We start from the raw sequence: 15177 nt of genomic DNA, 5'->3' as shown, positions 1-15177 counted from the left end.
CTACGCCACTGAAGATATTCAACCAAGAGCAGGGAACTGAGATAGTCTAGAAAGTTGAGAAAGGAACTCACCCATTGTAAGAATCCGGGGTCTCTGGTAGGCGCAGGTATGCACTTGCGACAAGCAGGGACCCTTTCCTCTAAGTCAGGGCGTAGGATTAACTCTTTAAAAATAACCCCTGCTCACCCTCTAGGTAACGTGGCGCGAGCAGTCAGGCTAGATTTCCAGAGGGCATTAGGTTAAGCGTTCAAGATATCTCACACAATAATCACCTCCCCACCACACAAAGACACAAGGCTGTATTTATATCAAAATAAAGTTCTTTATATAAAAGATTTCTTTAGGCAGGTTGTCAAAATACAGTTCTCTTGCTTCAATAATGTTTCAGTTACTTTTAAATGCTTTCAGGCAGTCCACAGATCTTAAAATGGCAAAGTTCTACTTTAAAAATGCTTCTTTGGGGTATTGTACGTTTCGTAGCGCCTCCGGTACGCGTCGTACCACTATTTGGACGCGTCGTGCCGTTCCTCGCGCTTCTCGCGTGAGTACACGTATGCCGGACGAGAACCGTACGGACCGTACCCTCGCAGGTACGTGTTGTGCTCGTTCGGGACGTCTCTTGCCAAGTCCCACGCTTCCCGCGTGAGCGCCGGCAATGGACTTTACACGGTACGGGCCGTACAGAGGCAGGGACGCGCCGCACAAGAACGGCAGAGTAGGTACGGCTCGTACAAAGGCAAGTACGGGTCGTACCACAGCGTACAAGTCACAAATACCTCAGTTCTTTGCGGGGAAGGTTCGCTGCGGCCTCAGGAGTCCACAAGGAGGTGTCCCACGTCGCGTTGTCGTCCCTTGCAGTCAGAGGGCGGCGGTGCTTCGTGGAGCACTCGAGGACAGTCCCCGGCGCACAACGAGGTTGGCAGAAGGAGGGGCGGCTCGGGGGTGATTCCTAGCGCGTTGCAGCGCTGTCGGCTTCGTCCAGGTGACGAACAGGTGCTTGGGGTCCTTACAGTGATCTCAGCGGCGCACGGTCGCAGAGGCTCGGCGCTTGGACGTCCAGGGTCTCTTCCTTGCGTTGCGAGCTACGGCTCGGGGGACAGTTGTTTGCAGTGCTTGGGCCAGGCAGGCAGGCCTTTGCGGTGCTTACGGTAGCCCCGGGGGCAGACGTCGCGGTGCTCGGAGAGAGAGAGGAGCACACAGGTTCTCTGGGGGTCAGCGTTACAGGGTCACCTCCAGCAGCTTCTCTTCTTCTTAGGGAAAGGTAGTGCCCACTGTTCCTGGGGCGCAGTTCAGGGGGCAAGTTCACCAGCAAGCCCTTGGAGATTGTTCAGCACAAGTTGAATTTCAAAGTGTTTTCTCAGTCTTTTCCTCCTCTCCTTCAGCAGCAAGGCACCCACCACAGGCCAGTCTCACAGGTCAGAGACAGTAGTCCTCCATGCAGCTTTCCCAGGTCCTTCTCTTCAGGCAGAGTTTCTTCTTGGCGCAAACAGGATCTGATTTCTTAGGAGCAGGGCTCCTTCTTTTATAGCACAATTCTTCTGTTCTTTGTCGCCAGGGGGCCTGGGCCTGTCTCAGTCCAGTTTTGGAGCAATTTGTTGTGGTGACTCTGCTCTTTCCTTTCAGCAGCAGGGCAGAGACATCAGCCGCTCCACAGGGGGCGGAGCCGGCATTGTGGAGGCAGAGCACAGGTCAATTCAGAGTCAAAGGTGTACTCCTCCCACCCATCCTGGTGCAATCTCTCTACCCACCACCCGTCCGCCAGCCTGTCTCCTGGAATTCCCCAGCCCTGCTCCTTTACTGTTACTAGGCAGAACACACACACAGCAGAGGCGGACTGAAATGGCCAGGTCAGTAAATACTAACTTTCTAAACGTAGTATTTACAAACACAGGATATTAAAATAAACTTTACTAAAAGAAGTATTTTATTATTCTGAGTTCAGGCATACTAAACTTGACTTTCTACCATGCTCTCTGAGTCCACCGGGATTACAGCGTGTAGTAATTCCAGCAGCCCATTCTGGCCTATGGAGAGCAGGTAGCCTTCAATAGTGAAAAACGAAAATGGCTGTAATTCACTATTAGGACATGACACACACATCAGGGCATGTCCTACCTTATGCCTACAATACACCCTGCCCTTGGGCCTACCAGAGGGGTGACTAATATGTAGTTATGGGAAGGTTTAGTGACTGACAAGTGGGTGCACTTGCGCAATCAGCGCGACAGTACCAGACCGCGCGCAGGTTCTGCAGTGGCAGACCCTAGACACATTTTACTATGCCGCTTCTGTGGGTGGCACAACCAGTGCTGCAAGCCCACCAGCAGCATTTGTATTTAAAAGCCCTGGCACTCCTGGTGCACTTTACTAGGGGCTGATAGTAAACCAAATAAGCCAAACATGGAAACCAATCAATTTCAACATTTTACCATAGGGAGAGCATATGCACCTTAGCACTGATCAGCAGTGGTAAGGTGCCCAGAGTCATAAAACAGCCAACAACAGGTCAGAAAAAATATAGGAGGAAGGCAAAATGTTTAGGGATGACCCTGCAAAAAGGGTCAGGTCCAACACCCATAGTCCGCTCTATGTATTGTATTGTTCATAATATCACAATAGGTCTTCAACAACAGACAGCCAAACCTGTTGGTAGGTGAGTCCTCAAAAGACTTACCGAGTTGAGCATCTGAGGTAGAAAAAGTAGTCGTTCACAGTTTTCAGGACTAAAAAACATATTGCTAAGAAGTGTTTGAGTTGGCAGCTCCAAGCAAAGTTAGAAGAGACCCCAACAGATGAGGACACACGTACCTGAGCTTCTCATTTTCAGACAGAAACTCCTGAAGCATGCCATAAAGACCCTGCTCCAGGCCAGGGGGACCGCTGCTGGAGAGCTCCTCGGACCCACCCTCTCTGCTGTCGCTGTGCCTCTGGAGGAGCTCTGCAGTGAAAAGGACAGACATGTTCATCTCATCTGAAGCAGCGGCGGTCCCCTCACTTGTACCCACCACTCGAACAGTAATCCAACTTTATTCTTTTACTATTTCCTGGCTATTCTGATAAATGTTCCTGAGTCTTTAAGACACTGAGTACATCTCAACAACTTAAGCTTAGTGTAAGACAGTTTTCAGAAAAGAAAGAGAACAGGGCTTATGTAAAACCTTCTCCCTTCAGAGGACATAAGGACAATTCAGAAACATATAGACCTGTCACTAGTAGGGATGCAGAAGTGAGTGGCCCTTAAATCCACGACCCTGTGGTCAGTGGTGGGGCTGTGTCTATGTAAAGATAATTACAGAGACTGGTTGGACCTATATTGCTGTTATAACATTCCCTGGTTGCTTCCCACAATTCAGCGAGCACTGAGAAGACTGCAATTATACCCTTAGACACAACACCCCACCACCTGAACCCTACCTGAGGAAAAGTTAATCATATGTCAAGTCAGTCTGACATAGAAACCCTTGGCAAAATGATGCCATTTGGGAGCAGAGTTGCCACTTTTTCCCCAAAGACAAATACCGGCCATTTATTCATCTCTTAGGATTCTATAAGGGCCCAGACTTAAATAGCAGCTGTAGGTGAATTTTCAAATGTTTGTGTTGGCCGGAACTCCTGTTACTAGCCCTAAGGCTTTATAAAATTCTGAACCGAGCAGTCGGGACGATAAATATCAGAACAATCACTAAGTTCCAAAGGCTGTCATGTGGCATCGATCTTGGCTTTTTAGGTCGAGCCTAGATTCAGCGCGCAAGCGCTGCTCTAGGGAAGATCTGTGGTAGTTCAGTCGTGAGGGAAGCCCCGCCCACTCCCCTGCCCATATTTTTCATTTGCTTGTGTCTTTGTCCTTTGTAAATGCTGCCTTCCGATTGGTTTATAGGCTTGTTAGTTCCTTCTTATGATGGCCATGTCGTCATTTGTATCTCCCAAGGCTACTGGCCCCTTTACTTCGAGTGTTACACAGTATGTGTTATTTAGATTGTGAGCACTACTTTCTTTAATGAGGTTCTCTTACTGCCCGTGCCTTCTCCCTCCCCCGCACTCCCGTTGTCTGTGCCTTCTCGCCCCCCCCCGCACTCCCGTTGCCCGTGCCTTCTCCCCCCACTCCCGTTGTCTGTGCCTTCTCACCCCCCCCCCCCGCCCACACTCCCGTTTCCAATGCAATGGCTCTCGCGGATATACGAGTCCTATTGCGTTGCAAACGCTTGTTCATTATTGTCATTTGTCAATACCAACTTTGTGGGTTACAGTTACATGTGCAGGATCATACTTGGGTGGGATGTGAGTTGCTTCTGCTCAATGGAGCCACGCCGACGAATGGCCACCTGAGGGAGCTGTTGCCGCAGAAAGACGTTCTCTGCTTTCAGGCACTGGATTTCGTCCTCCAAATTGCGCAGCAGTTTTTCCTTTGGGTCCTGGAAAATTAAAACATGCATTTCAAATTGTCAGACTAATAGAGGTAATTCGCCTTGCTATCTGCTGCTCCGAATGGAATGACCTAACCTAGGTTCCTTTAGGTGGAACTGTTTTCAATGAGGTGGATCACACACTCCGAGCAACAGTCCTCACACTGCATTATTATACATGTTGTTCTCCTCATTGGTATGATGCATGCATGCATGCCAACATTTAGAATGAAGAAAGAGGAAGGTAAAAAAAATAATAATTGGGGGGAGCTATTAGCTTGTACTGAAGAGGGGAGAAATTCAGACAGGAGAATGCTAAATATAGCCATTTCTGGCTTTATAAAACCAGGAGTCTCCGGAAAAATTCAAACCGGATTTGTCAGCACTGCCTATCACCTGTGAGGGTATCCAGGCACTGAGGGTTGCTGCTGATGGGTGTAGATAGTTGAACAGCCAGGTTTTCAGACCTTTTTCTAAATTCCTGCATGGTAAGGGAGGTTCGGAGGCAGAGGGGGAGGCTGTTCCAGGTAATGGAGTCCAGGTAGGAGAAAGAGCAGCCCCTGCTTCTGCTTTGGTGGAAGCAGGGAGTGTGGGCTAGAGAGAGGGAGGCGAAGCGCAGTTGTCTGAGGGGTTGGTCGAAGTTCAACATGTGGTTGATGTAGGCTGGTCCTTGGTTGTGCCCTATACCTTGCACTTCCCGAACATCACTGTTCTCCGGTTGACCCTATCGCAGCGTGTCTAATGCTCACTCCCAGCATAGGGGCTCTGATGCAGGTTGCCTCAATGGTAGCTGATTTCTGACCCAATTGCAGCCATGCCTCCAAATACTATCCTGCAGTGAGCAACTCCAGTCCCCCACTTGTGGGACGTGGACCATCTTTCACCCACTCTGGATCCCCCCACTGGATGAGCCCCTTTGGTCATTCCTAGGCTGTTTCTCAGAGGCATAGACTCATGCGTCCTGATGATGATTCCCCTATTTCTAGCTGGGATCGAATCGTCGTCGACTTGCACATCTTGACTCAAAACTGACTAATTTGGAGTTATGTGGAGCACAAGATATTTTGTGTATTGTGACTGTTTCTAATGTGCATTTATGGATAAAGTCACTATATGTGTTAATGCCTGAGGTTTGGAAATCTGGTGACTTCCAAACTTTTACCCACAGAATTTTGTATATATTTTTCTGTGTGTCTTTTGATTGTGTGTTTAATAAATATACTGTTTCTCCATTTGGAGATTTGTAACACAGGTCTCATTCTCATTCTGTGTACCATTGTCTGTTAGCCTCATAGAGGGACTGTTGTCTCTTGTAATACATTACATACCCTTAATCCCTCTCGACTCATAGTGATCCCTTGTCTCTTTACAAATACTGTAGGCATAGGGTAGCATTTTGAACTGGCACCTTTTGTGGACGGGGCACCATTGAAGGGCTCTGAGGTGAGGGGTGATGTGGGCCCACCTTGGGAGGTCGAGGACAAGCCTGGCTGCTGAGTTCCAAATTGTCGGAAGTCTATTTACCAGCTATGTTCTGGAGCATGCAGAGAGTGAAGAAGCAGGCTGAGGATACTGTGTTTATCTGTTTGTTCATGGTATGTTTGCAGTCTAGTATGATGCTTAGAATCTTGGCGTGTTCTGTGGGTGTAGGTGAGGGTCCCAGCTCTGTCGACCACCAGGAGACATTCCATGGGGGTGTGTTGCTCCTGAAGATAGATAACTCCGTTTTGTCGGTGTTGAGTTTAAAACAGTTATTTTGCATCCAGCTGGCGACACTGGTCATGCACAGGTTGAATCAGGCTTATTGGTATGGATGTGCCAGCTGTTTCCATCAGTTTTTTTCAATCGTATTTCTTATGTTTTCCCAATGAGTACAAGGCCTTTGTCAGCCATGCTCTTTTGCGATCCTCAGATACAAACTTTCACACTAAGCCAATGTCAGATCCAAGAGTAGGCTGATCTGGCCTCTTTATCGCAATGGATGCTGTTCGCTATTTGCCACACTTTACAATAACCTTAGCATAACATAACAACATAACCTGGTGTCAGCTTTTGGAAATGTCTCCCTAGGGCTCCATTTGAAATTGATCACTAACCTAGTGTGAAGTTTTGTGAATGTCCTGATCTTGGAACCCATTAGAAAAAACGTAATTGATGTATTTGGTTGTGCCCCCTGGTGCATTTAAGTTCCGGGCCAAGCACTCTCAGTCACTTCAACTGAGGCCAGCCACTTCCACAGTATGGCACCCTTGTATAGTCAGGGAAAATGTATGGTAAAGAGTTGAGCCAGGGCTCAAGTGTCAAAAAAGGATCCGGCAGCCTCAGCAAGCAGTGGGCCAATGTCCTGAAAAACATAAAGTGGGGGAGTGTGGCAGTCCGCATATCCAAATTACGAGCAGGTGAAGGAGACACAGACCACATGACATGGGCAGGAACGTACAGCATAGAGGGCTGAGGAGAACGAAAATGCATCGTAGGGTTTTGGGGAAGTTAACAGCGAAGCAGGAGGAACTCCCAGAATCAAAAAAGCAGGGGATTCCCAGCGGAGAGGTCAACAGCATAGTTTTTAACAGTGAACCCCCATGCTAAATTCACCTCCAACTTTTATTAGTAACTGCTTTTGAGCTTTTGGGATTTTGCTCTTCTGGGGCTTGGTTAGAAGAACGTTTTATGGCTAAACCCTAAAAAGGCCTGATCCGGGGTCTTTTAGTGAGAACCAGTAATCACGAACACGCAGTTAGTCTGTGGAAATTCCCTCATCAGGGGTATCCTATCAAGGATGCTTTGCCACAAACCTGGTTTGAGTTGCAGCTAAGATGTGTAGAATAGGGCCTCTTTAGAAGAGGGACTCGTTAATAAGTTCATGTTAACTAAAATAACTTTGTTCTAACAAGTATCTGAACGATTAACTTGAAGATGGTCCTCACCACATGAACCACGGGCCTGTTCTTGATCCGCTTGGCCCTGTTAGCGTAGCGCAGGGTATACATCGTCTCAGGCAGACAGCGAGATGAAGGGGACACACAGGCCACCTGCGGTAAAAGCATAAAATACATTTAGAATCCCTCTACTTTTCTACGCTTACTTAGATATCACAAAAAATAACAAAAACCCCTCAGTTTAGAGAAAGCTTCTTATGGGAGAGAGCTTTGATGAAACAGAAAAGAGCACAGATACGGCTATGAAGGGTGCCAAACATAGCTGGGGTAATTCCCACATGTAATCTATGGGGTTCCTCCAGAAGGTCCGCCCCACACTCATAAGGTTAAAATATATATCTGACCTATTATCAATTGCATAGGGTCACATTGTCTCTCCCCCTCTGCCCTCGATATTGACTAGCCTACCATTGTCATACATGCTGTCATTTCACTGACCCAGCTTAGAAGAACAGAAACTACAAAAAGTTGACCATCCACAGGAGACCAGGAATACACTTCACATCCACTATTTGCTATCTACTATTAGCTGAAAACCAATGCAGCGCAACTGACGCAATCTGGCATTGAAACTCTGCTGTCAGCCTGTTGATTTAGCTGCTGAGGTTGACTTTTTAAGAGTTTAAGACTTTTTAAGAGTTTTGTCAAGTTTTTAGCCATCCTGTATTGAGAGGGGATGTTGGCTTCGCAGGGAACTGTGAAAGTTATAGTTGAGTTATACTTGAATTTGAAATGTGAATTTAAACCTGTGACTGCACTGCACTTTATCACGTGTTTGCTCATCTTGAGACAGCATCTTGGTAGAAGCGCAAGCCGTATTTTCTGAGGTGGTCCTCCATAAATGCAGGCCGTGGCACTGATGCATGCAGTGGGCACGCCACTGGCACACCAAAGGTAAGCCCGTATGCCCTCGTCTGCATCTATCTGCACCTAAGCGGGACCAGGGACCAGTCACCCTGCCCCTTTCAAACAAAATAAGGTATCCTACAACTCTAATCAACTGCGAGCGCACCAGGGAAAAGCCGAAGACTCCTGCCTACATTCAATTGATCTAAGTTTGTTGGAATTGTTTTGTAACACTTATGCTTCACGCTGCCAACTCCATCCCTGTCGGACTAGTGCAGCTATAGAGCGGGCAGAGTGGCATGTGTTTGTGATTAACTGGCGATCTTTGGCAGGCCACAAACTTGACATATTTTCTTTTATCTTGGACATTCAGATGGATGTGCTGTTTCTGGCTTAAACCTGGTTGCATGAGGGCTCCCTACCTGATGTAGTTCAATCTTTGCCCTCAGGCAATCTTATAGGCAAGGTGGATCAGAAATATAAGGGAGGTGGTGGGGAAGCCATTGTTTATAGAGATTCATTTACATGTATCTTTACGCCTCTCACCCTCCCTAATTGTGAGAGTCTTCTTTTATCTATCTCACTTATCCCGATGTTCACTCTCGGGAGTGCTATTCTATAGACCCCTGGGCCCATCCGCCCATTTCCTTTAGGTATTTCCCGACATTATTGCATGCTTGGCCACGAATAACACCAACTTCACCCTGCTGGGTGATTTTAATATTTATGTCGATGACATTAACAATGGTGCTTCGAGGAACCTTCTCCAAGATCTCACCTCCCTGCAGTTTACACAATTGGCTATGGGCCCTACTCATGAGAAGGGGCATACCATTGACTTAGGACTTAATTATAAACTTGGCGGTCTGAAGACCGCCAAACTCACGGTGGCACAGCTGTGGCAGTACAGCCACCGCTGCACTGGCTGTCCGTCCGCCGCTTGACAACTTGGGTGGTCGGACGACCATAGCATCGCCGCAACGGACAGGGATCAGAGATCCCTGGCGGTGGCGCGGCAGTCTGAGGGCCGCAGTATGCTTGGTTGTGCCCTGCGGCACCACCAAGCATATTATGACTTTCCTCATGGAGTTTCTTACTCCATGAAACTGCTGGCAGTGAGGAAAGAAAGATGGTTCCTAGAGGGCCCCCTGTTGCCCCTGTGCACTGGGGTGCATACAGGGGGGCACATGTTGTGCCCCCCTGTGTGCATGTACCACATTCCTGCATGGCATGGACTGCACAGTCCATGCCATGCAGGAACGTGCACTGGTGGTTCCGCAGCGATGCAGTTTAAGGCTCACATGTGAGCCTTTAAACTGCACTGCTGTGGGACCGCCACACTGCCCGTCTGCCAGACCACTATTTTACTCGTAATCTTGAGGGCTGTGAGGTTTGGCAGAGCAGGGTGGTGAAGTGCCGTCCACTCCTGCACCACCAAAACTCTTAGTTAGGCCCTTAGTCTTTACTAATATTTCAAATCTGCAAGTATCACAACCTCTGCCTATAGTTTGGTTGGATCACCACCTGACACCTAATACCTTATATTTCCCCCCTTCATCAAGCTCCCTACCTCAGGCCATTCAGCAGGACCGTCGTTGGTCGAAACTACACCTTGAGGAGTGGAAAGTTGCTCTCAGCAAGTGATCCTGGTGACTTGGCACAAATATGTCAGACAAGGTAAAAAATCCCCATGGTACAGCTCTCATGTATTGTCTTTAAAAGAGGAATGTAAACGTCTAGAGAAGAAATGGAAATGGGGAAAGTCCAACAACGAGTTAATCAAACAAGAGTATAGGAAAGCAAGCAGGAACTATCATTCTGAAATTGGAACCTCTCAAGCTTCCTATTACACTGCAAGAATAAAGTCCTCCAACTCGCCAAAAGAAATCTTTCAGATCTTATAATCTCTCACTGAGCTCAGCTCGGACAGCGGTCAACCGGATGCAACAGTGGACCGCAGAAACGACCTGGCCAATTGTTTCCTAAAAAGAGATCACAGATATTTACTCATCATTGCCCAACAGCTGAATTTGCCTGATCCTCTCTCGGAGGATATCTTTAGAGAGACCTGAACAAGGCCTGTCTGCTTTTCCTGTTATCACATTGAGTCGCCTTGCAGAACTACTCAACACGGTGATGTCGGGCTTCCCCTTGGGCCCGGCACCCCTCTATATTTTGGAACAAGGGTCTGAAAGTATATTTCCTGTCCTGCTGCATTTTCTGAATCTGTCTTTAACCATTAGGCTGGTTCCCAAACATGCAGTGGTATTAAAGTCGCTGTTAAAAAAGCCCAGTCTGGACCCACTATGTCTGGGAAACTACACGCCTATTTCCCTGCTGCCAGGAGTGTCTAAACTCCTGGAGAAGCTTGTAAATGAGCACCTCCCCTCCTTTCTGGAGTCAAACAAAATCCTCCATCCCATCCAAATGGGGTTTAGACTGCAACGCAGTAGTGAACGAGCACTGTCAGCTGTGGTGGAGGAACTCAGGCCGCCCCTAGATCAAGGAGGTTCTGCAGCAATTATCCTTTTGGATCTCAGTGCCACTTTTGACACTGTTGACCATGCAGTACTTACCCAGAAAATGTCATATGTGGATATAAAAGGCAGGGAGCTGAAATGGCTATCATCTTTTCTTGAGGGTAGGACTTTTCAAGTGCTTGATCAGACTTGTTACTCTGACAACTTCCAGTTGAACTTTGGGGTGCCTCAGGGCTCGGCTTTAAACCCTACCCTCTTCAATATCTATATGCGCCTCCTGGCCGAGATCGTACAGTCTTTTGGGTTGTCAATAGTCTCTTACGTGGACGACACCCAAATAGTCACGTCTATCTCTCCAGCACATAATTTGATTTCTCAACAACTGACCCCCTGCTTAAATTAAGTGGCCAACTGGATGGCAAACTGCTGCCTTAAACTCAACGGGGACAAGACTGAGGTTGTGCTTTTGGCAATAACATCAAGAACCAGGCATTGACACTCTGCCTGTTTGTCTCAGGAGTCCTCCCAGCCCAAAAGTCCTATAAAGAGCATGGACGTCTAGCTAGATAATACCCTCACTATGGATTTCCAAGCCAAACATCTTGCAGCGAGCTGTTATGGCATTCTTAGAATGCTTAAGGAAGTTTCCCTTTCAGGAGGCTTTTCATATGGTCTTTGATAATCTTGTGGCTGGATTACAGGAACTTTCTGTATTTGGGATCCTCTCACTATGTAATAAAAAGGCAGCAGGTCATCCAAAATGTCCAAAAATCCAAACATTCCCAGGCATCGTTCAGCTAAAAAGGATCTTCCCTGGCTTCCGGTGAAACAGCGGGTGCAGTTCAAGTTGCTATGTACTGCGCATAGAGCCTTTTACAACAAATGCCCCCTTCTGTCACAACCCTTGGCACACCCTGCATTCCTGGTAGGACATTGATGTCGGCCGATTCCCACCGCATGACAGTACCCAAAATTCTCAGGGCAAGATGGGGAGGCTGTTCGTTTGCTCATCTGTCTCACAGGCTTTGTAACTGCTTGATGAACAGGCTGTGTCAAGTGGACCTAGAACGCTCCTTCAGAAAGGCTCTGAAAACCTGGCTGTTTGTAAACTAGCTTTCTTCAGCCCTGGATGCAGATTCAATGAGTGTTGTGTGGGTTTTCTAGTGTTGGGAAGCCTGTGGGTAACCATGCGCACTATAAATCAAACAGAATAGAACAGAATTTGCTGCAATATTGGGGCATATATCTCTGGCAAGAGTATGTGGTGAAGAAATACACTTCTGGCACAGAAAGTTATATGTCACTTGTGAACTGCAGCACCTATTAAGCAATCCACTATAGTGTCAGTGAAAACATGGCTTCAGGCCTACCCTGTGTATCCCAACAGAAGCATCTTGAACTTCGCTACCCAGACCTGTCAAAATCACCCTTCTTAAAGGTAGGAAAACCTGATTTTAAATATTAAATAACTCACTCTTGCACACACCTTGCTGTCCACAAGGTAGAGTGCATAAAATTTAAGAGTGGAATAGAAATGGCATAATCCACCAGTGACGCAGCCCAAAATGACATTGCCAGTGGTCAGGCTGTAGCAGGCACATAGGAAAAATCAAAGTATAGTTTATACAGTTTAATCTATAAATGTTGGCCCGTAGCAGCTACACACTCCATTCAAATACTTATTTTTACATTTAACAAAAATCCAATCTAATGATAAAGTTGGATACTATGTACATATATTGGAAATGCAACTTTAAAAAAAATTACCTTTACCCTGTCGGAAGCTGCTAAAGGCTAACTTGCATTAGCACTCTAGCAACTGCCTCAGCCTGTCCAGACATGGCTGAGATGGAGTCCAGATGCATCTAGAAAAGAGCCATGACACTGAAATAAAAGGCCCTAGAGGTAGTCACGAGGAGCCTCAGATACTGCAAGAAAGAATGTCAAATTGTTAGAAGGCGACCTCAGAGGGGCCCGGAAGGGGCCCTGACTGCCCTGAGACCCACCCTCGAGGTATCGTAGCCGGGCACTGGCGGGAGACTCCTCAGGGGAGGAACCTCGTATCTAGGATCGTACACTCGGCACCACACGACAGAGAGACACTACACGAGGAGTTCTTAAGAGCAAATCTTTATCAGATCGGAGTGATAGGATCTTTATGATCAGCAAGGCAAAATATATACAAGTAGAGCGCGGGCTCACAAAGTCTTGGAGGGGGGTTAGGAGGTAGCGGGACAGTCTTTGGGGATAAGAATCAAATGCAGGAGCGTACCCGGCGCACAGCTCACAATCCTCGAGCTGGGGGATACGCTTGTCGTCGTGGGGTCCGGCGGGACCAAGAGAGTCTGTGGGGGCTGCGGGTCACTCAGCAGGCTCGAGTATAAGTTCGGAGGTCTTACGATCTTCGGGGAGCCGCGAGTCACTCAGCAGGGCTCAAGCACAAGTTCGGAGGTCTTACGATCTTCAGGGAGCCGCGAGTCACTCAGCAGGGCTCAAGCACAAAGTCGGAGGTCTTACGATCTTCAGGGAGCCGCGAGTCACTCAGCAGGGCTCAAGCACAAAGTCGGAGGTCTTACGATCTTCAGGGAGCCGCAAGTCACTCAGCAGGGCTCAAGCACAAGTTCGGAGGTCTTACGATCTTCAGGGAGCCGCGAGTCACTCAGCAGGGCTCAGGTGTTTCCAAGGCGAATCTGCCGGACAGTCCCAGAGCGCCCCTTGTTATAGGGCGACTCCTCTTTGATGTCCGGAGTCTGTGCAGGCAGGGGTCTTGTCACCTGGGGGTCGCTTGTTGGGGGTTTCCTGCCATTGTCCTTTGATCCTTTCAGGGCCGGGTCGGGAGGAGCCCCAGACACCCAGCAGGCGTGGAGCCAGCCCTCGGGGAGGCCGGCGGGTCGATCGAAACCCACCTTCCCAGGGAAGCGCAGAGGTGTGATGGAAACTGCTCCTCCCTTTCTCATCCCAAGGGGAGCGCGATGTCCTCCAGCCGGAGTGGCGCCTATAGGCTAGGCTCGCGCTGGGGCCGGGCGGCCATCTTGGTGCATGAAGTGGGCACGCGGGCCCGGGGTGGCCGAAGGAGGAAGGCCACGGACGGGGGAAGTCCGGGTCGGGTGTGTGTGTTCTGGTGGGAAGGATCGGCTAGGCCATGGGCTCGGGGCTGGTGTGAGGTGCAGGGGTCAGGTCTGACTATGTTACGAGGGCCGGGTCTAACACAAATATTGAGTAGAAGGAGTCCAGACGTAACTTGGAAGTGTGATTCTTGAAAGTGGAGTCAGGTGGATGGCGCCTGAGTGAAGAGTACTTGAGTGGATGAACTGAGGATGGAGTTGTTGAAAACAGAGAGGACCCTTTTGATGAAAGGCATAATGGCAGATACAGATGAACTTAAACAAACAACACTTCCTAATCGGAAGCCAATGATGGCAATTCCAATGGGGAGAGATATGAGAGTGGCCAAGGACTTTGCGGGCAGCCGAATTCTAAATGATTTGAAAACCAGAATTGAGATAGACGGGAAGGTCTATGTATAGAACACTTACAGTGGTCCAGGGCTGTATGATATCCTTGATGCGTGCTTCATGGTAGATGGAATGTATGGACAGGGGAATTTTGGAATGTTGTCGAAGGAGGTTGAGGATTGTAGGGGCATCCAACAGACAGAGATGTCACCCTAGTGAAGGGGCCCAGTTACTTTGCTTGCACTAGGTCCTATGGCAGCTTAGCTACACCACTGCTGCTACCTGCACTTAAACCAACTTAAAAACACAGATGAGCTTCTTGGAAGATTATAATAAACTTCTGCTCGTGTTGCTGTGAATCTCTGTTTGGGCTCAGACAGAAACTACGTTTATTCAGATGGTGACACCAGCCTGCATGAGCCTGGATGATGCTGGTAGAATCCCTTGGTTTAATTATGTTAAAACTGTTAAATCTATATGTATCAACATCGTAAATCCGAATTATTTTATGATCCTGGGATGATTACCAAGCTACATAAGTGAAGTCACTTTGTTATAAATTGCGCAAAGAAGAAAGAGACAGCACAGAATGCATGAAGCCAGAGCGCATCTGTCATTGATAGCTTCATATCGAATCGAGCCTTATTAATCTTCTGTAGAAAACCCGCACCACAGACAACTGTTCACCCATTTCACGTTGCGCACAGTTCAATGTTTGGTAGGTTTTCCAATCCCAGGAGAATGACTGCACACTTTCTCCCACTGCCCTTGTGACCACCATTCAGTTCGATCATCGATGCATTATATATTATTTTGTACATTTTATAAAAATTCTAGGAAACGTCATTTAATTCCTCATCCTAGAATCATGAATTTTAAACAATGCAGACCAGGTTTTTATATCTTTAATTGTTGTTATTAAAGTATATGCCCGATAAATGTTTTCAATAGTGCAATTAAAGTTCATAAAAGTGTGGTATTTTAGTAATGAGCAAACTATGAAAATGCATTCTTGTTAGCATTAGATTTATGTGATGTACATTCATGCTTTACT

At 47.7% G+C, this 15177-nt stretch overlaps 1 protein-coding gene across 2 annotated transcripts in view; it reads right to left on the bottom strand.

The window, feature by feature from the left end:
- KIF12 (kinesin family member 12) overlaps positions 1-15177 on the bottom strand; it is a 417773-nt gene that overhangs the window by 70431 nt on the left and 332165 nt on the right. For both annotated transcript variants that reach the window (XM_085649101.1, XM_085649102.1), the window contains exons 11-13: positions 7331-7435; positions 4268-4412; positions 2809-2938 (exon numbers count right to left, since the gene is read on the bottom strand). In XM_085649101.1, coding sequence (XP_085505227.1) covers positions 2809-2938; positions 4268-4412; positions 7331-7435 — 380 coding nt within the window. The remainder of the gene's footprint in view (positions 1-2808; positions 2939-4267; positions 4413-7330; positions 7436-15177) is intronic.

This window comes from Triturus cristatus, chromosome 3_2, assembly GCF_964204655.1.
Source record: "Triturus cristatus chromosome 3_2, aTriCri1.1, whole genome shotgun sequence".
Lineage (NCBI taxonomy): Eukaryota > Metazoa > Chordata > Amphibia > Caudata > Salamandridae > Triturus > Triturus cristatus.
This window is presented reverse-complemented; position numbering and strand designations above follow the sequence as displayed.